This window comes from Lissotriton vulgaris, chromosome 2_1 (genome assembly GCF_964263255.1).
Source record: "Lissotriton vulgaris chromosome 2_1, aLisVul1.2, whole genome shotgun sequence".
In the NCBI taxonomy this organism is placed as follows: domain Eukaryota; kingdom Metazoa; phylum Chordata; class Amphibia; order Caudata; family Salamandridae; genus Lissotriton; species Lissotriton vulgaris.
Genome location: NC_141687.1, coordinates 314562546 through 314585656, shown reverse-complemented (window position 1 = coordinate 314585656; position 23111 = coordinate 314562546). Strand labels below are relative to the sequence as shown.

Genomic DNA, 23111 nt, shown 5'->3' with positions numbered 1-23111 from the left:
GGAGGAAGCCCATCAGGTCCCGGAGTCTTCCCTAGGGGAAGCTCTCGAATGGCCGATAGTATCTCCTCCTGCGTGATTGAGTCTTCCATGAGCTTTGCATAATGGGGGTGTAGGGTCGCACCCTCATAGTGCCCCAGAACTTTGTCCACTAACTCCGGCGTCGGTTTCTCCTCGGTGTACAGCGCTGCGTAGTGGTCCCTGAACGCCTGGTACTTGTCCTTCGCTGCCGCAACCTTGGTCCTGTTAGGCAACTGGACGTTCACTATATGCGCTTTAGCGGCTCGGGCTCTGAGTCGCCTCGCCAACAGCCTCCCCACCTTGTCCCCTCCTTCGAAGTACCTCTGTTTTAACGCCAGGAGTGAGTTCTCCGTTCGATTTGTGCGCAAGACCCTCAACTGCCCTCTAAGATTAGCTAACCATCGTCTCGTCCGCAGAGTGGAGCCACCCTGGTCCTGGAGTTCCGCCTTTTTGATGTCTCCCGTCAGTTCGTCCTCCTGTTTTCTGGCCTATCGCGACCTTGCAATCGAGAGGGAAGTGATATGCCCCCTTATCGTAGCCTTAAAGGCATCCCAGACCACTGGGAAGGGCGTCTCGGGCAGGTTGTTACGCTCAAAGTAGGAGACAATGGCCCCCCTAATGTCCTCTACATCCGCCGTGTCCCGAAGGATATGCGGATGCAGACACCACCTTCGCTCACGAGTAGGGCAGGCGGTCGGGTCCTGCAGAAGGAACTAGACGAGGGCGTGATCGGAGAGCGAGATATCGGACATTGTGACCCCTAAGACATCACGAGATAGGTCATGCGATATGAACAAGTAATCCATGCGAGAGTAGGATCGATGTACATGGGAGTAAAACGAGTACTCCCTCTTGTCCGGGGAAAAGTAACGCCATACGTCGAACAGCCCTAGATCCGCAAACTGCTTGTGCAGCGTCAAAGACATTGCCCCCGCACCACTGAAGGAGCCCTCACTCCGATCCATTTCAGGGCTCCAGACCAGGTTGAGATCCCTTCCCAGAATGATTGAGGGCCCATCCCGCGGCACCTGATCCCTCAAGAGGTCTCGAAGGTAACGATCCCGCGCCTGGTTAGGGGCATAGATGTTGCACAGCGTGAAGCGGTGGCGTCCCACTTCCACCCCCACTCTGAGGAAGTGCCCATCACCACTCCGAAAGGGTCTATAGCCTCCCCGCCTGATACCAGCCCTGCACAATATTGCCACTCCTGCTGTTTTCGTATCCGCTGCAGCCCAGAACTGGAGAGGGTACCTAGGATGTGCCATGCGGGCAGTGTCAGTGTGTAAAAGGTGTGTCTCCTGCAGGAATATGATGTCCGGATTGTGACGAGTGAGATAGTGCCATGCCTGTTTACGCTTGTTGGGCGAGTTAAAGCCTTTAACATTAAGTGTCAGTACCTTTAAAGGGCTAGGTGTATTCATAGCCATACTAGAAGTTGCCATAGGCCATCCACGCCCCCACAGCAATCATCCCACCCATTCCACACACACTATAGGCTTGCACCCTCACACCCCCACACCCAACCAATGCCCAGCGCTCCCTCCCCACACCCCCCTGGAAACAGAAAAAGAAAGGAAGGAAGACAAGCGAGGAGCAAGAGAAAGGGAGAGAGAGCAGAGAAAGAATAAGCTGCCAAACGGGCCACCAAGTGATGCAGAACCATTGCGACCAACAGGGCCGAAGGACACTGTCCCCGTTACAGGGCATCCTACACCCACAGGTTTAGATGCACTCCGGGATGTCACTCCCTTAGGGGCAGACCAATGGGGGTTGTGGTGATCTGAAAGAACAAACAACCGGCGAGCTAACCCGCACATCGGGAGTCGGGACCCTGAGTGAGAGGCCGCAATGCGTCGTTACCCATGAGCTCTTACAGGTTGAGATGTAGTACCCCCCAGCTAGGGGGAAAGGAGGAAACATCACTCAAGTCATGGCGTAGGGGAGCGCTTATCCAGCTCTTCTTTGTCCCCCTCAAGGGACCGGATGTGGGCTATGATGTCCTGCTTGGCTTGGGAGGGCGAGGAATCAACATGGGTAGAGATGCGATGTGCACCGTGGTCCAAGATAGCTCAGTCGGCGTCCTCTTCTGTCTGTGGGGCTGCGATGGGCTCGCCGGCGGTGTCGCAGGCAAACGGATGAGTTGCGCCGCCTCCGTGAAGGATCGTACGATTCTGCGCTTGGATTCCCACTGGAATATGAGTGCAAATGGGTGGCCCCACTGGTAGGCGATGCCCATACTACGCAGTTTTTCAGTCACCGGGCGAAACGCACGTCTCCTCTTCAGAGTGTTGGGCGCCAAATCTTGAAAGATCTGGATCTTGTGCCCCTGGTATCGCAGGTCCGGCTTGTCTCGCGCGACTTTCCAAATAGCCTCCTTTTCGGTGAAAAAATAGACCCTGGTCAGGATGTCCGGCAGGAGCCCCGGCCTACCCGCTGGACCAGCCACACGATGCACCCGGTCCAAGGACGGAGGAGATGCGTTCCCGTTCCCCCAGACCTCGTGGAGAAGCTGCGCCACGTAGCCCATGATGTCCTCCCCTTCTTCACCAAGCGGAATCCCCCGGATACGAAGATTATTGCGGCGGCTCCTGTTCTCCAAGTCCTCCTGTTTGACCTGGAGCTCGATGTTCTGTTCTTCAAGGGACGCCAGGTGCTGCCATAGGTGTTCCTGATCTTCTGTGCACGTTTCCATCGTCTTCTCCAGCGTGTCCACTCGGTCCCCAAGGTCCGTCACCTCCTTCCGCAGTTCCTTCACACACTTGTGCACCTCAGACCGCAGGGACCCAATCTCCGTTTTCAACTCCGACATAAAGGAAGCCATAAACGCCTGGCTGACCGGCGGGGAGTCGCTCGCAGTCTGAGACGGGCCCTCACCAGCAGCAGGCGCCCCTGCTTTCTCCCACATGGCTACCACAGTGTTGTCCTTGGGGGCAACAGATGGGTCCGTTTAATTACCCTTGTTGGAGCGCGTCATTGTCAGAGCAGAACCTCCCCCAGTCAAAGGGCACGGCTGCAATATCTTGGGTAATGAACCAGTCCAAGTTCAAGCCAATCAAGGGTGTAGACACACACCTAGATAGCTCACTGCGACAAACACTGCAACTGCTGGGTTCGCCCTATCTATCTGCCCTTCCCCCACAGCAAGGCCTTACTCCCCGCCAAGCCCCACTCCTTCCAGCGCGCAGGGAGGCTAAGCCGAGGGCAGATAGCTAATTATGTCCCCTCCCAGAGGACCGCCGCGGAGAGCACCGGGCCCCCCAAGGCCAACCCCACAGTTACGCAAACAGTGGCAGGCTGCGTCTGTCCGCACTATCTTTCACCCTGGGCCAGATCAGCTCACCTTGATGGCTGGAGCCGACTCAATACTGCGTGCACCTGCAGCCTCTCTCAACTGGGCCTGCTCACAGCAAGTGTCCGCCGCTTCAAGTCGCTGGACAGGGCAGGCCCAGGCCGCGTCGTCGCTCGCGTTGGCCAATTGCTGCCCCACTGATCGCTGCCAAGATGCCAGGGCCAGGCCCAGCCAGTCCACCTCCGCCCCACAAGGACACCAGCGGGCCGCACCAGGAACACCTCCAGGGCTCGCCTCATCCACCGCCAAGGCAGACTAGAAAGGAGAGCGCCCGCCAGGCCCACACCAGCTGCCGGTCACTCCCCACTCATCTTGTTGCCTCGATAGGAGAGCACCAGGCGGTCCAGTCAGCACCGGGGTCCCTGCCACGTCCAGCAGCCACTGATGTGCCTCCCTCACGTGGCTCGACACCACTCCTCCTTGGCCTCGCAGGAGTCAGGCAGGGGGAGGCGGCGCCTCTCAACAGCCCCGGTCGATCGTCCCTGGCATCCTAGGAGGGGCAAGGCCCCGCACCCCCCACCGCAGAGCCTCCAAAGCGGGCGGGCGAGCACCCTCCGAGACCCGGGCCGGCCTCCAGCAGCTCACCGCCTGCCACAACGGACCTCCAGGGAGTTGCGCTTCACGAAGCACAAAATGGCGGCCGCCGTCCCCGGCCCTCCTCACAGTCCCTTTCCGCGCCCTGTTATGGCGCCTCGGCGGTCCGAGAACCTCGCCTCCCGCGATGCCAACGCCAGCAGGACACCCGCACCCAGGCCACAAGCCGGTGCTCAGCAGCTCCTCTCGACCATCCGTAGGGGTCCCGGACTACAGGGCACAAGATGGCGGCCGTTGTCCCCGGTCCTCCTCACCGACTCCTTCTATGACCTGCTATGGCGCCCCGGCGGCCCGGACACCTCGCCTCCTGCCACAACAGCGCCAACAGGGCAGTCGCACCCAGCCCACAAGCCGGTATTCCTCAGAGAAGTCCCGGGCCGCAGGACTCAAGATGGCGGAGACGGCATCGTAGGCGCCCGTATCACCTTCCTCAGCCGGTCACAGCTGCTCTCCGGGGACTGAACCACCACGTCGCCTGCTCCCCCGGTATCCACACTGTTCGGGTGCCCCTCGGATGGCAGGTAGGGCCCCCAAGACTCCACTTTAAAGGCCTATAAAGTTGGCGGGCAGCGGGAGCTCCCCCAGAGCACGTCTCACTGCATCGCCAGTTAAGCCACGCCCCCTCCATCATACATCTTTTAAAGCCGAATACAGGCTATAGGACGTTGTTCTTTACTAGCCCTATACACAGGAAGTGACATCGCGTCTTGTCTTCTCCCTACTTCAAGCCATTCTTCAGGCATCTTTCATGCTTGACCATCCCCAGCAATGGGAAAACACAGACGGAGCCAGGACGGCCTTTGGGCCAGAACCCCTGTTTGACTGAAATCTTACAATTGTATGTACATTGTATGTCTCAACCAGCACCCAATAATGCCACTTCTCACAATCACACCCAGACCTAAACGATCCAAACATTCACATAGAAATCACACAACACACATCTTACTCATCCCACTAATTACCATACACCCTCAAACTACAGAACACACATTCACGCTTCTGCTCATTAACTCTAACAGTACTCCAAACACTGGACATTACAGACCTTATCAGCTGTCACATGTCTGATGTCCACTTCTTCACAGAAACGTGGTTCACCCTCATATCCTCGCACATCCTAGGTGCCATTCTTCCCGTGGGCTACAGCATCCATCGTGTGAACTGCACACAAGAGTCCTCCTGATCTTGATCTTAGGCAAGTAACATTAAATTCCATGGGTTTATTGACATATTTCACACACCCTGCAACTAAGCCTGCTACCTTCCATCTAATTTACAGGCCTACAAGACAGAGCAAGGGCTTCATTAATTAATTCTCAAATGTCTTGTTCACATGCTTAACTCCCTTAAAGCCACTTCCCATGAAGGTGATGCCTTACACCCATCCTTCATCAAAGCATTCTCTGAGGTTGCTTTCTTACCACTATTCACTATTGTCAATGCCTCCCTCACTCCCGGCATCTTCCTAGAAGTTCTCAAGACCGGCTACATCCCCTCTGGTGTCAGCTCATGCTGCAGTATGGTGACTGCTACCTTAGACCTTGTAGACAAAACCATACTGATCACAGATGAAGATGACCTACGCCTTTTGATATTGCTTGACCTCATTTGCCTTTAACACAGTAGACCATCCCACCCTCAAATGCACTCTGGAGTCTCAAATGGGATTCAGCAGCAGTGTTCTTCACTGAGTCTCCTCCTACCTTTCCAGCCAGCACCAGTTTGTTCGCAAGGGAACTGCTAGGTCGCAAAAGATCCCTCTGACATGCGGAGTCCCACAGGGTTGCATACTGTCCCTCTCAGCATCTACTTAGATTTGCTTTGAGCTTTTCTCACAGTTAACATTATCAAGATTTACCAATATATGCTAACAATACACAACTCTACCTAAAAGTATTCTCTGCTTCAGACACCCAACGCCTCCAACATTGCCTGCACATCATCCAGATATGGATGTGAAGAACCTACCTGAAGTTAACTCCAACCTAGATAGAAATCATGTTACTTTCCAAAAACAGCAAACAGTACAGACATGGCTTGGTGACATGAACATTGACTGCTTTCAATCCCAACTTTAACTCAGTACAAAGTCATTTAGGTTCACCCTGTACACCAACCTCAAATTGAAGGAACACATTGTCAAAAAGCAAAGATGTACTGGTGCCATATCTCTTCTAAAGAAAGTGTAACAGTTTCTTACAGAAAGTGACTTCAGAAGTGCTGTTCAAGGTCATGTACTCTTGCATCTGTGTCGTGGAAATACTCTACTTTATGACCTCCAATACTACGCACTGGCCACTCTTTAGGGCATCTTACACACCGCAGCATGTCTCATAAGAGGTTTGAAGAAATAGGATCACATCACTCCCACCTTGATGGAATTTCATTGCTGGCCCTCACCACCTTTAGAACCAGCTGCATCGTTTACAAAGGCATCGCAACCAGCAACCCCTACTTATCTTGCAGACAAGCTCACTATCACTAGTAACTTTCTGCACATTCTCAGCCAGGACACCATGAAGCTACAGAGTAAGAAGTGTAAAAAAACAGAAAAAACAAGGCAGCAGGCCTTTTTCATCTATGGACCCAGGATCAGGAACAACATCCCTTTATCCATTCGAACTGCCCCAGCTCTGCTCCAGTTTAGGTAAGTGTTTAACACTACATCACAGTGCATTAGCAAACCACAAAACAGCTATTTCACATGTCCCTAGTTGACTTCATGTTGGACTTTGATTATGTACAGCACTCCGCTGCCTTTTGGCTAAGTTTGCGCTATAGAAATGGCACACGCTTACATGCATAAATTCATAAATTAAGTTTACCTAAAATTGAATCCCTCCAAAACATAAATTGTCCTCCTTTACCAACATTGTCTCACTCTTCCCGCAATCAGAATGTTGCTCTATTGTACCTAAGATTATCTATCTCTCATTATCATTGACCCAAGTTACTGTGGAAATCTGGGGACTTCAACATGTCCTAATTCAATTATGTGATAAAATGGTCCTTAATGACCTGACTCCAACTGAGCCCTTTTGAAAATATGAAACCTTATTTGCCACTGGCAGTTTTCTCTACTCCTATTTTCAGGATTTTATACTATTTCATATTGACAAGTTAAAGTCGACTAGGCCAAACACCAGAGTGTTGTCAAAGTTAGTTTTTCACGCAGCTGCCTGGTCACAGGAAAAAGAGAAAACCTTCCCGAGTACTCCAGTGTTTGCCCATTCTAGCAAGCTTCCGGTTAAATAAAGGGTGCGCCATCTTCAGTAACATCTAATCCAAACAACCTGGCTATGTAACAAGATATACTCTCCACATATTGTTTGACTCCCCACAAGATGAAGCTTCACTGCCAGACCAGTTCTCTGAGGCCTGTGTGACTGAAGAGCATTTATGTAGTCGCTATGAAAAGTATACCCGCTGTCCTTGGAAACACTGGAACCTGGTACTATTTCCTGTTCGCTAAATTTTCAGGTGTCTCCTCTTTAGGCTTCAACTTTCAGGGATTCAGCAAAGTCAATCATTAAAGGCTTACTCTTGGAGGCTGGTGTGTGATAAAACATCTAGTTCTTGTAACATATAAATCACAATACATATTATGTTTAATGGGCATTAGTCGTATAAGTGATATGCTGTCCATGCATTTAATAGGTACTACAACACAATTCTGAATGAATATCTAGTTAGACAATAACTGATCTACATGCATCGTTCTCTGTTGCAGCACACCTAGCAATTGTTGTCCATCGATCAGGAAGGACCACACTGTCAGTAATATCTTCAGAAACAGTTGCACAGTTCAGTGACTATCCGCTGCATAAAAACAAGTGGCAAGGCAAGTGCAGGAAAAAGTAGGAGGGATGGGCAGCAGCAGGTAACGTACACATACCTTCTTGACGTGCTGGCCACTTATCAGGAGGCCCCCTGGCAGCAAATATGTACAGAGGTCTCACATGGATATCAGGTCTCAGAGCAACAGAAGGAGCATCGGTGATGCACTGACATGTACACATGCTTCACACGAACATCAGGCCACAAAAGATAAAAGGCACAATGGTGATGTGCTGAGAGCCACTTGGGCCTCACACAAACATCAAGCCACAGTCAACGAGATGAGCACAGAGGTTCTCACTGAGAACTATTTTCTGGAGAGATGTATATCGGACTGGACACCAATTCCTGGCTCTCTCCCAAGGCATTTTGTAGTTTCTGACCCCTTCATGGCAGAATTCTGTAAAGCTGGATGGACTTGGGTTATGGGCTTAATTGGCCTAGTCCTCAATTCGCAGGTTAGCCCACCTCTGTGTCTCACTCAGCAGTACCATCAGTGAAGCCTTTTCCTCAGATCTGAGTGTGTAACAACCCGTCAAAAGTAAAGGACCAATAAGTCTACCTACCTCAGGTCCCTGTCTTCCTCTACTCCGTTGTGCTGAGTAAAAGGTAAACACTGGTTAATTTATTTATTTATAACATTTATTAAGCGCTGCTGTTACCCATAGGTGTCCTGGCGCTATGTGAAATCTTTCCAAGGTTCAAAGCCGGAGTGAAATTAGTCTGTAAACAGCCAGGTTTTTAGAGCTTTGTGAAAAGTCAATAGGCTGGCCAACCTGCTGAGGTGGGATGGAAGATTATTCCAAGCCTTGGCTGCATTCACTACAAACCAAATAGGTCAGTTTTAGCAGACTTGTGTAACTGGCCTTAATACACTCTAAACTGTTGTTGAGAGAGGTTGCATTTCTGACAAAGTGCATTTTTTTCAGGTGTACAACAGCTCCATAACAGCCAGTCAAAATGAAGCTGTCACTTTGTGTATTGGTTTCTTGACAGCTCTCTGGCCAGTGAGATGCTGATGCTTTGGTGTTCTTTCTGCAGCTGGAAAGAATAAAGGAAATGTGAAATTAGCAAATAGCCCCTCTCCTTTGTATTTGGTGTGAAGACTTCGCTCTGCCTTCAGCCATTTCAAAAGTCATGTGTTGCTTTTGTCGGCAAATAGCATGCCTTGCTGAATTGGATACCTGCATCTCGCTTCACAATGAATTCAACAAGGAGGGCGAATTGGATGAGCCGTGCTGGGTGACTTGCAGAGAGAAGGGGGCGATAGCAGCAGTGAGCGCTATTAAACCTAATGGAATGCCTTACAATACCTAAACTGTCACGCACAGTTTGTAGAACCAGTGGGTCATATAGTGACTTACAATGTGGTTATACCAGGTAGAGACCGTGGCAGTCTGTACACTGGGATGCAGGTCACAAAAGATCTTTGCCCCCCACTACTATAATCAGCAGCCACCAATGCCAGGTAGTGTCATAGTCTCGTCATGGGGGAATTCGCCACCCAATTTCAAAAGAGCAGCACCTCTATCAGCATGTAGAGTCTAGAATTGGTGGTAAGCAACATAACCAAACCATTTCTCCTCCGTACTAAAATAGAGCAGGTCGGTCAGAACGATCAAATGAGGAGTAGGTTGTCACAAAGACTCCTGACGTCCACCCAACCAATCAGCACCTGCCTGATTCATACCACTAGAACTTCGGTTATTTAAAAACATAGCAGTTGCCTGTAGTTTTGCCCCATACACACCTACTGCCTACCCAGCCAATCAGTGTTCATTCTGTTCTGCCACCTCCATGGCCTCCCATTGCATGGAAGTCCTCATCTAAGGGCGTACTGAGAAAATGGGGCAGCCTGTTTTATCCTGTTAGGGACAGGACGAACCTCTGACCCTATAGCAATAGCCACAAGCAGGCACCGGGTGATATTCTAATCATACCCCCCTCTTTACACTACCCAGCCCTAAACTCACATCCACTACCTGGGAATAAAAACAGAAGCACATGCACCACAATCAGCCTCATCCACATTCCACTACTCACATCCTCCTCATGCTCATTAATACGTCCTCTTCAGTACTATATGCACTAAGCATTGCAGACCTTCTCACATATCACAGTTTTAGTGCACTCATTGCATAAAAGACACACTCTCCCAAAAACTCGCACGTGCACTTCCCATAAAAACAAATACTACACACATATTTTCCAACTTCCTCTTTCTTCTACTACGAGACTTTAACCTCCTAAGTGCATTCAACATAAAACACAAGTCACACTGAACGTACCTATTTCAAAGCCCCTTGATCTCTTTCTCACCAGTTATCCATTGCAGTCCGCAAATTCCCCTAAACTGGATCTAACATCTTGCTGTTCATATCACTTTTCCCCACACCCCACGTACACACTGTGGCCATTGTAAATGGCAACAGAAAATCATTGGCATCTACAACAGTTCCTCAATTGAAACCCTCCAACAGAGTCTTTATTCTCGCCATGACATAACCACCCATGACATCATATGTTAACGCCTTTCTAAAGGGATTTTAACATGTCCCTGGCACACCACAAAAGCATACATGCCCCAATGAAAACACAAAAGTGCAATTCAAAACCATCAATACTCCAGAGACATCACAACAACAATTGCATCATTAAAAAAAAAGCTAGAAAAGAAAAGCGGATCATCCAAATGCATCACAGAAATAAAATAATGAGCTGTGCGCACAGACAACGTAGGATGTCTGCCAGATTCGAATACTACATCAGCCATCAATGAAACATCAAACAGAAACACAGCACTCTTCAAGATAATCATTCACTGCATTCACCACTAGCTAAATTCACTGACCCCACACTTCTCTTACAAGTTCAAAGTTTCTTCTCCAGTGCAAAATACAGAAAATCCAATGCACATCAATAGCATAGTGCTTACATTCTCCCCACTGTGCACCATCCAACAGCTACCTCTCCAACATCCTCGTCTCCTTGAAAACCATCTCCTTTGAAAACAATGTCCTACCCCCATGGTCATCAAAACCCTCAATGGAGAACCTCTCTCACCTACACCCAAGGCACTTTACCTGAAGCCCTAAACACTATCAATCCGCACTCTCCTAAAGAAACCAACAGTTGGCACTCATGGCATTGCCAGTTATTGGTCCGTCACTATCAGCCATCTAATCTTCACTAGCAAGATCATCAAAAAAACAATCTACACCTAACTCTGAGATCACATCAATTCCAAATTTATCTTTCACGGCTGACCGTCAAATTTCAAAACAGTATGCACTACTGAAACAGCCACTATTCAGGCAGTTTGATGCCCTCATAAACATGTCAATTTGGTCCTTACCACCAGATACTCCTCAACCTCTTGGCTGCTTTTGAATCCATTGCCCGTTCTACCCTCATTCACAGCCTGGCATCTCAAAAATGGATTCACCAGACATGTCTTCCAGTGATTCATATCCCCTTTTCAAACTTGTAAGAATACTTTTCTAACTGACATCAGATCATCCAGATGGGTACCTCAAGATCACAAGCTTCCCATCATCTGCTGGGTACCCAAGGGCTCTTTCGTGTCCCATGTCATCTGTAATCATTACGCAAAACCCCTCAGAACTGCTCTCACAGTCGGCTACTTCAAAATATACCAATACAGCAATGACACACAAGTGTTCATGAGTCTCCTCTGCTCTCACCATTTGCATTCTCAAGCACTACCTCCACATCATTCGCTCCTGGATGTCCACCTACCTGAAATTCAACCTCTCCAAAATAGCAGCCAGTGCAAGTTTGGCCCAACAGCATGAACCTAAATGGTTTCAACACGAACAATTATCCAATGGCAAACTACCCTGATTTATCCTCTGCAACTACCTCTCACTCAATAGTACATTCCCTAGAAGGCAAGGATGGCATGATAGCAGTTGATAAAAATAACTGCCCTTGGGAAAATTACTCCAAAATGTTGCCCACACCATCATTCTCTCGCTTCTGAATGGATATTTGACTCCATGGCCTCAGAGACTCCACACTGTCCTCGCGCTGTGGCACGACTCCCCGAGACAGCCCAGAGGGACGTCTGGAGTACCGACCGGAAGTGCGGGGCTCCATTTACCTGAGCTGTGGCCAGGTGGGGTGGGGCGTTTCTCTCCTTTCATTTGGTAAGGAGAATGAAGATCCACTAAAATACCCAGGTGATACTCTTCCTTTTTCACCTTTTTAATGAGCAGTCACGATTATGGTCCTGAAGAATGCAGCAGGATACCTATTAGGCTCCACTTTAAGTCTGCAGAAAGATGTTGACCGTACTTAATGATTAGTGGTTATAGGTTTAAGCCACTATTGTCGCACGCATTTTATTGATTTGGGAGTCTTAAGGTGTTTAATAAAGTGTGTTATCCTTTTCACTACCCAATTTTAGTGTACATATCACTTTTCACATTTTTTTCACCGCTTCACTTGCACTGCTCTACAGTTGCCTCCTCACACCCTAGTATGTGTTAACACCTGTTGGGTTCCACTGTTTAGACATAAACTTCTGTTGTCCATAGTGAACTTCTCTAAAAAACATACCTTCCCGGTGTGAAGGAACCCAAATGATGAACAGGGCGTTCAGGATCGACAACTGATGGGTATTTTTCAACACAGGAAAGATATTCATTCAGAGATGGTGTCACTTAATTTACTTCCCTGGGTTGGGCGTCCTTTTGTTTTTCAGACATATAATCGGAGCTAACTTATTCACTTAATGACCCACTGCTACTCTGTTTTGGTGTACGACTCCTCGAGTGCCTGAAGAAAATCACCCACATCATCCTTCTCTTTTTAAAAACTCCATTGTCTCCCCATGCCTACTCACCCGAACTTGTAGCTGGAGTTCATCATCAACAAGGTCACCATTAGTGGCATCCTTGACTTTCTGGCTGTCAGACTAACCTTCTCCAGCAAATCTCAACACATACCCTGGCAGGATATGCTTAATCAGAGAACAAGAAATGCAAGCGGGAATAAAGCAAGAAATACTTCTTCATTGACTCACCTAGGATACATAACAATATTCCTGTGTGCGTCAGATCTGCCCAAACCTTCCTTCAATTCATGGATATATGTGGCTTTGGCTAGGTTCACACTATACAGACACCTACATACATACATTAACACAGTGCCAGAGATATCCATTAACTGCCTTGTCAAAACGACACCCTAAACTCTGGAACAGATTCCACGTGAATCTTATACTGATCCTCTGCATTTAAAGGACAGAATTGAAAATTGCCCTTTTAGCAAACCACCCTTCTCTTCTCAATTAAGAGATCTCCTCATGCTTTCACAGACGACCACGACCATTTATAACCTACGCTACTATGCTGACAAATGCTTGGAACACCTAGACGCACTTGAGCCATGTACAAACAAGCCGGTTTGACTCATGCAGGCTGTCTTTCCTATTCAAACTATCAATCCACAAACCATATCTGAACTTTCTATGACCTTGCTATATAAGAACGCGATATAATTCTAAAGTAAAGTAAAATCATATATTTACCATTGACTCTAGCTTTTATTATAACAAATGCTGTACTTGGAATCAAAAACAATTATATAATTCATATGCATTACTTTGCGTGATTGCATTTTTTGTGTTACAATAACAAATGAAAAATATTTGATGTAAATTAAGTTTAATATGTGTTTTATTGTCCTATATGGAACTAGTCATTGCGATTTTCACATTAGATAAATGGTGTGTTCAATAAGCAACCTCAGGTTCTCTGTGAAAAAGACGATTTACTTTCTTTGCTCAAACAATTTTTTCTTTAGGTTGTCTTCGGGCTATTCAGAAGCAATTTGCAATCAACCTCATTATTACCAAGGTTAATGTAGCATGGACTCATTGGCTGAAATCAATCGAGTGATGTGTTGTACATAAGAAGCCAATCCCTTGCATTTTCCTTTATATGTTTCAGCTGCAGTACCAGTACATTCCCCAACCAGAAGCACTAAAAACCATGCAATACTTGAGGCCGCCGGACCAAGCCATGTGGCCATCAACGCAATCTCCGCTAACATGGACTCGTATTCCAGCAGCAGAACTGCAGCACTTAAGAAGCAACCCAGTCACATGGAGGCTGCTCACTTTGGAGACCTTGGTAAGGGAAATGTATTGTGTCTAAACGCCATATGCCTATGTTGTTCTCAATTCACACAACACCTGTATATGCCTCAGCCCTGACTGTAGGGCATCCGGGAACCTAAGACACTGTTCTACAAACATTTCTTTAAACAAAATAACCTTCATAACTGGGAGCGTGGCCAAGATGGCGACCTGGTGAGGCGTGATTTCCCGTCTCTCTGGCCCGACGCTGAATCCCACAGCCATCACACGTCAGACTGCCAGGCTTTTGAGCCTCAATACATGCTGGAGCCCTGTGGCGGGTTCCTGAACTGGAGCCGCAGCCCGGACTGCCGGAGACAAAAATCCATGGTGCGGCCCCACAGCCCTGGCAAGTATCGCGCATCAGGCGTTAGAGTAACGCACTTCAGTGTGGTGGTCCGCATCACCACACTGAAATGCATTGTCACACATATCTGCATATGCCAGCTGCCATTGTGAAGTTGAAGGAACTGTTTGATTGGTGACAGCGCACAGCCTGTGGCGTGTGCGCGCTGTTCCCTCAGGCTTGGGGGCTTCCAGCTGAGCTAAGAAGCCGCTGCAGGCTCATCATCATTTAATGCTACACAGTATCCATCATATTCAGGAGGTGGTGATTACATGGCGCCCTGCGGCCGTGAGTCAGACCGCATGACTCCAGGGCTGGGCCCAACTGATACAATTGGACAGTGGCACCGCGGGGAACGTCACGTCCTGCTGCCATCTGGCGCCGCAGGAAGTTTAAGGGAAAAGCCAGCACTGCATGGGCTCATTGGTTTGCAGGTGGCGCCGCGCTCGGCTTTCTGAACGCTGCTGTCTGCTCTTAGGGGCCCCCATGCTGTAGTGTAGTTCCTATTTTCCCAATAGGCTCTGCACATTGGAATAACATAAACGATAGTTTAGACGTAGGACTGAGGTCGACTAGGTCTCTATTGAATATGTTAGACTTAATTAGGTTTGCTAGCTAGCTCAGAGGTCATTAGAAACGTTCTCGAATGAACAGGGAGGAGTTAACTTCCCTGATTAGACTGACAACCGCATAAACATGGCAACTTTGCTCCCCCAGAATAAGGAGTATATCTCCAGAGTTGTGTGAAAACAAAAGATAGCTATTTCACTCAGTCAATTGTGCATACTTAGTTTCACCAGAGTGCAGAGAAATAGAGAATTGGCCGTTTTCAATAAAAGGTGTTATTTATTGAGCAGTCTTCTTTCTCATGCAAGAGAAATGAATTGGCACAATTGCAATACTTGTTATAAATTAAAGTGCGTACAGTAAAAGGAGTATTATGAAATAATACTGTAAAAGCATTGATATGGTTTCTGAGCCATATGATACTTAAAATGTATAAAATATATACAATGATAAAAGTTGACTAAACGCACTCAACTGATGTTTCTAAATACGCCTACCCCAGTGTACCTAACCTAAGCCTAGTACGTGGGAAGGAGTTAAGGAGTTTTTAAGTTAAGTTAGTTTTGCCAAGAATCTGACTCAAGAATTCTCTAAGGATCTAATCCGCTCCGTACCTTGGTTTTAGAATGAAGGAGGTCTTGTATCTCGCTCTCAGGACTCGATCTCCCAGTAACCCGCAAGGGCGACTGTAAACACTGGAGATGGATTTTCTCGGCAGGAGAAAAAGACAGCGTCTTTCTCAGTGCGTCAAAATGGGAGGGACGGCTTCCTTCAGCACTCGCATCAGGTGGGCTTCGGGTAAGTAGATAGCCGCTCTGCTCCAAACCACGGTGTGTTGCTTAAGGCAAACGCTGGTATATTTATACCTGGAAGGTGCCGTGTTTGACGTAAGGTTGGACATAAAACGTCAATAAAATATGTCACTAAGAACTGGCCGTTCTTTCAGTGCTCGCAGGAGTTCTAGGACAAATCAAAACAAAAGCATGGGGAATTCCCAGGTTGCTGGAGGTTTGGTTTGTTAAAAGAACTCATTGTACTTTCTAGGAGTCTAAGGAAGTAGCCTTGCCGTATTTGGATTGCATTGGCTATTACTAAATATGGATATGATTCTTATGCCTTTATAAGGATATCATTTGTTATAACAACATGAGGGCATAAATCGGGAATGTTTAATTAGGGTCCTAGATACATTCACAACAATGCTGTAGGGCTTATGATGGCGGCCACAAGCTGTAAATGCGATTTTGCCATGCTCTGAGGAAGAGTCAGTGCAGTGGAGTGATCGAACATCGTGGGACATCGTGGGAGTCTTCCGTGACGCTCACTGGACGGTAAGATTGGTGCAGCAGCTGGTGCCAGGCCCGATAGAACTCGAATCAGGGACAGTCAGCCTGAACTAAGGCCAGCCACCTTTTAAAATGAAATGATTGCCGCGAGGGGGGCGGAGTGGATAACAGCCTGAGCCTGGCATGGTAGGGGGAGGGGCGGGGGGGAAGGAGTGGATCACAGCCTGAGTCTGGCACCAGTGCTGCAGAGTCCCCGACGCCAGTCAGGCTGTATCCCTGCCCTTACATTTCTCTCTCGCTCGCCTAATCGCAGTGGCTTGCCCCTCCCACCTCTTGCGACTTGAGAAGACTCAGGGCCTGACCTTTGTGCCGGTAGCCATGGTTCACTGTGAGCACAAAATATGTTGGTCCCTCAGGCACCACGGTAAGGCCCTCACTCTGCCTCTTTTCCTGCCACGCCTGGGTGTCTGTTTTGTACTTCTTAGCTCTGCAGTCCTTGCTGCTGTGTCCCCACATAACCCCATGCTCAAACCATCACTAAGAACAGAAGCACAGAAATTCAGCTGTGCATTTACACTAGTCTCAACCGGTGCCCATCGCTTTGTACATTCTTACTAATCTGTTTGGCTCCAGTGTAAGTGACACAGTACTTTTCAAGAGTCCTGGAATGGAGCGAGCCCACATCGTCCTGTACTAACTCTTTTTAATTGGGCCGTGCCAGTGACTCTGGTCAGTGGTGTGTAGGTCTCTGTGAAAGCTGCGGTGTGCTGTGATCTGTGCATTGGGGGTGAAGGGGGTTTTGGAGGAGTGGGGTTATAAGTATTTTTAGTGTCACTGAATTGATCGGTAGTTTATGAAATAATGCTTCTGGCTGTGTACCTCAGCTGCTTAGTGCTATTTGTTGCTCAGGCAATACCCGTGCCTGTCTGCAGCAGTGTCTATGAGTCAGCTGTTGACTCTTAATTTTAAATGTAGGCTGCTCATATGTCTTGTGCTTTCTGTACCTGCAGCGCCTGGATGTACCCTTATGAGTGTGAGAGGCACAGCAGGGCTGAGAGAGTGTCTCAGAACTCAAGGAAGGCTGGAGGTTCTGGGTGGCAGTGGTGTGTTTAAGAAGCAGACCACCCAGCACATTCACACATGTATCATGACCCTACATGCGTGTCAGCAGCCTGGGTGACCCCTTAGAGTTGTGAGAGGCATGGTAGGTCAGAGTGGGTACCTCAGAACTCAGGGTGGGCTGGAGTGGACATGGATCATTGGTGTTAGGTGCTTAGAAGCAAAGCGACTCACACATTTACATCTGTAGGACGAGGCTGTACATGCTCTCTGTGCCTGCAGCCTGGGTTCCCCGTAGGAATGTGAGAGGAATAGTAGGCCAAATGGAGCGCCTCAGAGCTCAGGGAGGCCGAGGCTGGAGGTCCTGTGGGTCATGGGCATGAGGTGCTTACAAGCAGCGCGCCTCGCACAATCACACTGAAGTGCCCTTATATTTCTGGTGCTTTACAGCAGTTTTAAGATCTACTTTGAGTTTCTCATTCCTTAGATGAGTGTAATTTCTGATATTTATATACTTGCGAGAAGAGGCATTCATAGTTGTTGAAATGTCACTCATAATTGCACTGAAATTATGAAAATGTCACACATAACAATCTGAAACCTTGGCAGCTATGGCCCCAAGCTGCAGACCGAGATTGCGGACGAGGCCTGGCCCACGGGACGTGCAACATCAGCATCCCACATGGCTGCCGAGGTCGGGAGCAGTGAAGCAGCACCTGCTTAGGTGTGGAACTAAAGCTTGGCCCATGCATGAGGTGTTAGACCAGCCGGGAGAGTGAGGTTGCAAGAAAGACGCACAGCCACAGTAGTACTGGCCCAGGCCGCACTTGGATGACGCGGCGGCTGGGGCTTCGGAAACAGACACTATACAGAGGAGGCTAGTTACGCAGTGACTCGAGGGAGCGGAGTCCTCGCTGTCTCGGACCGCCGAGAATCCTGAGGAGCCTCCGAGACTGGTTGGCTTTGGCCTAAAGCTGAGGTGAGTAGCGCACATGGGCCGCACTGGAGCCCCTGCACAGAAGAGGCCTTCAAGCCAGGCTGAAACGCACAGGGCTCCGTAGGGTGCAGCTCACTGCAATCCAGGTGGAGGCCAATAGAGGAGGAGGGATAGGCTTCAGCAGCCGTTGCAGGGGCCCACACCCATTGATTGGAGGGTGATCACTCGTGCACGGCTGCAGCTGGACCCCGCAGCCTTCCTTGAAAGCCTGGTGTACGCCGGCTGGTCCATCGGCGAGCGGCACGTCTGAGAGAATTTCTGGCAAGGAGGAGGCCGAAAGAGCGAACAAGCGTCCCACCCCAGTGGATCGCCTGGAGGTCAGCACATACTTGGCCTGCGGCAGCTATATTACCCTCACCGGGTCCGAACCCCAAAGAGGTCCATGCTGTGCGACGGCCTCGGGTGAAACAGCGATGGTCACTGGGGTATAGCCTGCCCCCCCCCCCTCGTATTGCTCAGCCGGCCTAAGGAGTGGACCATGGCGCAACTGTGAATCCGGGAAAGTGGATACCTCTTCTCTAACTGAACCTAGGCAGTCAAGAGCCTCCAAGTGGTCCCTGCCGGGGAACGTCCCATGGTAAAACAGAGATGGACATGAGGGCATAGCCTAGGACCCCTCCTCAGTACTGTTCAGCTGACATAACAGAGTATACCTTGGCACAATTGCGACCCTGAGAGAGTGACTATCTCCCTCCTCACTACATCTGGGTGGTCAAGAGTCCAGGTGCTTCCCCTAGGGATTGCCAAAGAGTAGAACGAACAAGGCCCAGGGGCACCTGGTCCCTCTCCTCCTAGATGGCGGCTGCCAGAGCGAAAAAGGATTGCACTTTAAAAGAAATGCTTTTAGACCGCCAAGAGTCATGGCCGGTGTGTGTCCCCCTGCACCGACCACACTACACACAGGACGAATAGGGTCCATAGGAGATGATAAACCTATTGTTCCTGGAATCCCTGTTTACTGCTTTTAGAGACAACCTGCAAGATGTCAAGAGACCTCTCCTCAGACATCCGGGAAATCAAGAGAGACTGGGACTCACTGGGGGACCAGGTCTACGCGCTGGAGGACCAAGACAATGGATATGTGGAAGCGCTACAACAAGAAATCTTGCGACTTCAGGACCAGCAGCTGGACCTACAGGCACACACAGAAGACCGGGAGAACAGGTCCCATCTGAACAACATCCGGTTCCGAGGCGCACCCCCAAAACAGAAGGCACTGATCTCAGGAACTATGTTGTGGACCTCTTTAGCTTTGTGGTGGACGCTCCCCCAAGTCTTGAGACCGGGCGCACAGAAGAGGCCCCGAGCAAACGGACTCTGTTCCTCCAGTGGACATCTTGGTGTGCTTACAGGACTTCCAGTTAAAAGAGGACATTTTACGTACAGCACGATAGAAGCATCCTATTACCTTCCGTGACCAGTCGCTCACTCTCTTCAAAGCATCTACCTTACAAAAGAGATGGGCATTCAGACCAGGAGCTTCTCATCTCCGGAACATAGGGGTGCCCTATGCTTGGGGCCATCCATTCCGATTGATCTTCCGGGTGGAAGGGAGGCTCCACCACCTCTGCTCCTTCAAAGAAACTTTCAAGGTACTAGGCATCGACCCGGCACCAGCTTATCCCGGCCCCCGAACCTCTCCGACACATCTGCCCATCGGGCGTCCAGGCTGGTGCATCCGCGGTTCGGGTAAACGGATCACTAGACTGGACCCACACCATCACAAACGGCCAACAGGCAGCCATTGATTCTATCCCTGGTGCACTGGCAAAGCCTGACACCTCTTAACGCTGGTGGGCAAGCACATTGACAATCAGCGGGCTGATAAGTAAGGCCTGAGAAGCGCCATGATTTCCATGGCCAAGAACGCTCCGCTTACCCCGGGCTCCCGGAATGGCTCACCCACTTAAGATTATCACCCTGAATGTTAAGGGCCTCAATAGCTCAATTAAACACAGGACTGTCTTGTCCTACTTGGAGAGCACGGGGCTGACGTATGCTCTCCAAGAGAAGCATCTCCTCCCGCATGACTATCATAGGCTTAGATCCTGCTCTTTCCCACACTATTTTTTCTCCTCCACATGCAGCAAAACAGTAGGAGTAGTGCTTCTGTTCGCACACACCTTTCGAGGGACAATAGGCACCAAAATGGCTGAGGTGAAAGGCCGCCTCTTTGCATTACACTTGATCCTTGGGCAATGGTCCCTAGTAGTGGCATTCCAGTTACTCCCCAAACGAGGGCCAAGAAACGTTCATACAAGCTGCGTTCACGGAGGTTCTCTCCTCCCATGATTGAACTGTTCTTGTAGGCTGAGACTTTAACTAAGTACTAGATAATGTCCTTGACAGGTCCACACCCAGATTTGGGCAGACAGGAGCACTCTCAGAGGAGGGACACCGGGAACTTGGGAAGATGGGCCTTCACGACATCTGGAGAGAATTACATCCCATGGCTTGGGAATATTCCTACCTATCGCACGCACACAACACATGATACTGGATTACTTTTTGGGTACAAAGGATGTCCTCAACCTCACCTCGGATGTTGAGCTGTTCCCGGCAGCTCTATCAGACCACTTCATGGTCCCACTCACTCTCAACTCGACACCCACACACTGATCTACCCATTGTTGGCGGGTTACGGGACACTCTTCTGCAGCGCCCAGAAGTTGGGAAACAAGTGGGGCTAGCCATCTCTAATTACCTAGCGTTGAATGACACCCCCGAGGTAGCCACTGCAACACTCTGGGAGCCTTTAAAGGCGGTCAACCACTACGAATTCTTCGCTGTCTCAGCCGCGGAAAGTAAAAGTTGTAAAGAAAAGAGAGATGCCCTGACAAGGCGAGTGAAGGAACTAGAGGGCATTCACCAACGTACAGGTGTGCCAAGAATTTGACAACAATTGCATGCGCACAGTTAGTGAATATCGACTTAGACATAGCAGAATATGCAGCACTTCCACAACGTCACAATTACTAAATGGGTGGGGATACATGCAGCAGTCTGTTGGCTCACCAACGATGTACTAGACTGCAAAATATGGGGGTTCGCACACTTCGAGACACAACTGGGACGAATATCACAGAGGATGCCCTGATTGCTGAGTCCTTTCAAGACTTTCACGCGACGCATCCTATCTCGAAGAAGCTCAAATCACACCAATTACCTCAGAGCAGTCAGTGGCCCTGGAACAAGATATTAGGGTAGAGGAGGTCATCACGGTAATCTTGCGATTAAAACAGTCACTCTCTGGGACCCAATGGGGTTTCAGCCCTTTTTTATAAAACGTTTTGTCCTATTCTTGCACCGTTCCTGACCCGAATATTTAACTCCTTCTGAGCCCAAAGTAGTATCCCTGCCTTGATGTTGACCGCCCTTGTGACGGTAATCCCCAAACCCAGCAAGGACTGGCAGCCGTGCAGCTCATACCGCCTAATTTCGGTCCTGAATGTGTAACTCAAACTATTCACCTGCATTCTGTGGCTAGGCTTGACCCCTACTTGCCAGCTATCATAGAACCAGACCAAACTGGCTTTATTCCCCAATGTCAAACGAGCACAAAAAGGTCTTGAACATTATAGAGAAGGCCTCGCACACAAAGGATAAGTTCCTGCTCCTGACGATCGACACTGAGGAGGCGTTTGACATAGTCCACTCGCCCTTTTTAAAACAAGTGTTGGCGTTCGGGTAGTCAAAAGATTTAGCACCTGGATACTCAAATGTTCCTAACTCCCCTCTGTATCTGTAAGAGTGAACAGCCACACATCCACACTCTTCCCCATCAACAGAGGCACTCGGCCGGGGTGCCCACTGTATCCCCTGCTGTTTGCTCTTTACATGAAGCTTCTGGCCCAGAGGGATCACATTAACCTCGCAATTACTAGCACATTGTTTGGAGGTAAACAACATAAAATCAGCCTTTATGCTGATGACTTTTTAGTGACCCTAGACAGACCAGTGCCAGCCCTACATGCTTTTCTCAGCGAACGTAAAGTGTTTGGCCTCACCTCAGGCTTCCGTGTCAACGTCGCGATCTCCCAGACGTTGAGTCTCTCCTCATCTCATGAGACAGAATCCCAACTCGCAGCTCAGTTTCCTATACAGTGGACTAGGAATTTGATCCCCTACTTCGGCATCCAACTAGCACCCTCTCTCCAGAAAAGTATCGACATTAACTTCTGATCCCTACATAAGCACACACAACTAGAATTAACCCGGTTGGGTTGTCTCCAGATATCATGGCTTGGAATAATTGCAGTCCTTAAAATGACTATCCTTCCCAAGATTCTCTACGTGTACATAAACCCTCTCCCTACAGCCTCTCACAGGGATGCTCCATAAGCTACAGGTGGAATTCCACCACTTTGTTTGGGCTGGGAAGAAACCAGAGATGTGAAGAGAGGTTAGCTACCTCCCCACACGTGACTGGGGTTTGGGTATACCTAACCTCCAATTATACTTTAACGTTGCCCAAGTATGCTACCTGGTTGAATGGAATAAGGATGAACCCAAGCATCACTGGCTTTTCCGAGACCAGGCAGTTGATTATTTTCCTGAAGAAACCGCACCGCCCCCAGACCTATACCTCTCACCCATCACTAAGGTGACAATGGATACGTGGGATTGGTGTAGTACATACTATGGATTGTCATTCTTCCCCTCCCCGCTGTCCCCCTTGTTCGATAACCCTGATTTTTCACCCGGGAATCACCAGGGTGCATTCACGGCTTGGCAGCAGACCAGTTGCTGCTCCACTGAGCATATGATAGATGAAGAAGGGGTAATTCCCTTCCCACAGCTACGCTCAGACTTTAACCTCCCAGAGACTGAAAGCTTCTATTACCTGCAACTCTGTCACTGGCTCCTACATCCCTATAATAAGGCCACAACTC

At 49.1% G+C, this 23111-nt stretch overlaps 1 protein-coding gene across 3 annotated transcripts in view; it reads left to right on the top strand.

Moving 5' to 3' along the window:
- Positions 1-23111, top strand: part of AKAP10 (A-kinase anchoring protein 10) — a 504896-nt gene that overhangs the window by 152182 nt on the left and 329603 nt on the right. For all 3 annotated transcript variants that reach the window (XM_086955011.1, XM_086955012.1, XM_086955009.1), the window contains exon 3: positions 13777-13959. In XM_086955011.1, the coding sequence (XP_086811137.1) occupies positions 13777-13959 (183 nt within the window). The remainder of the gene's footprint in view (positions 1-13776; positions 13960-23111) is intronic.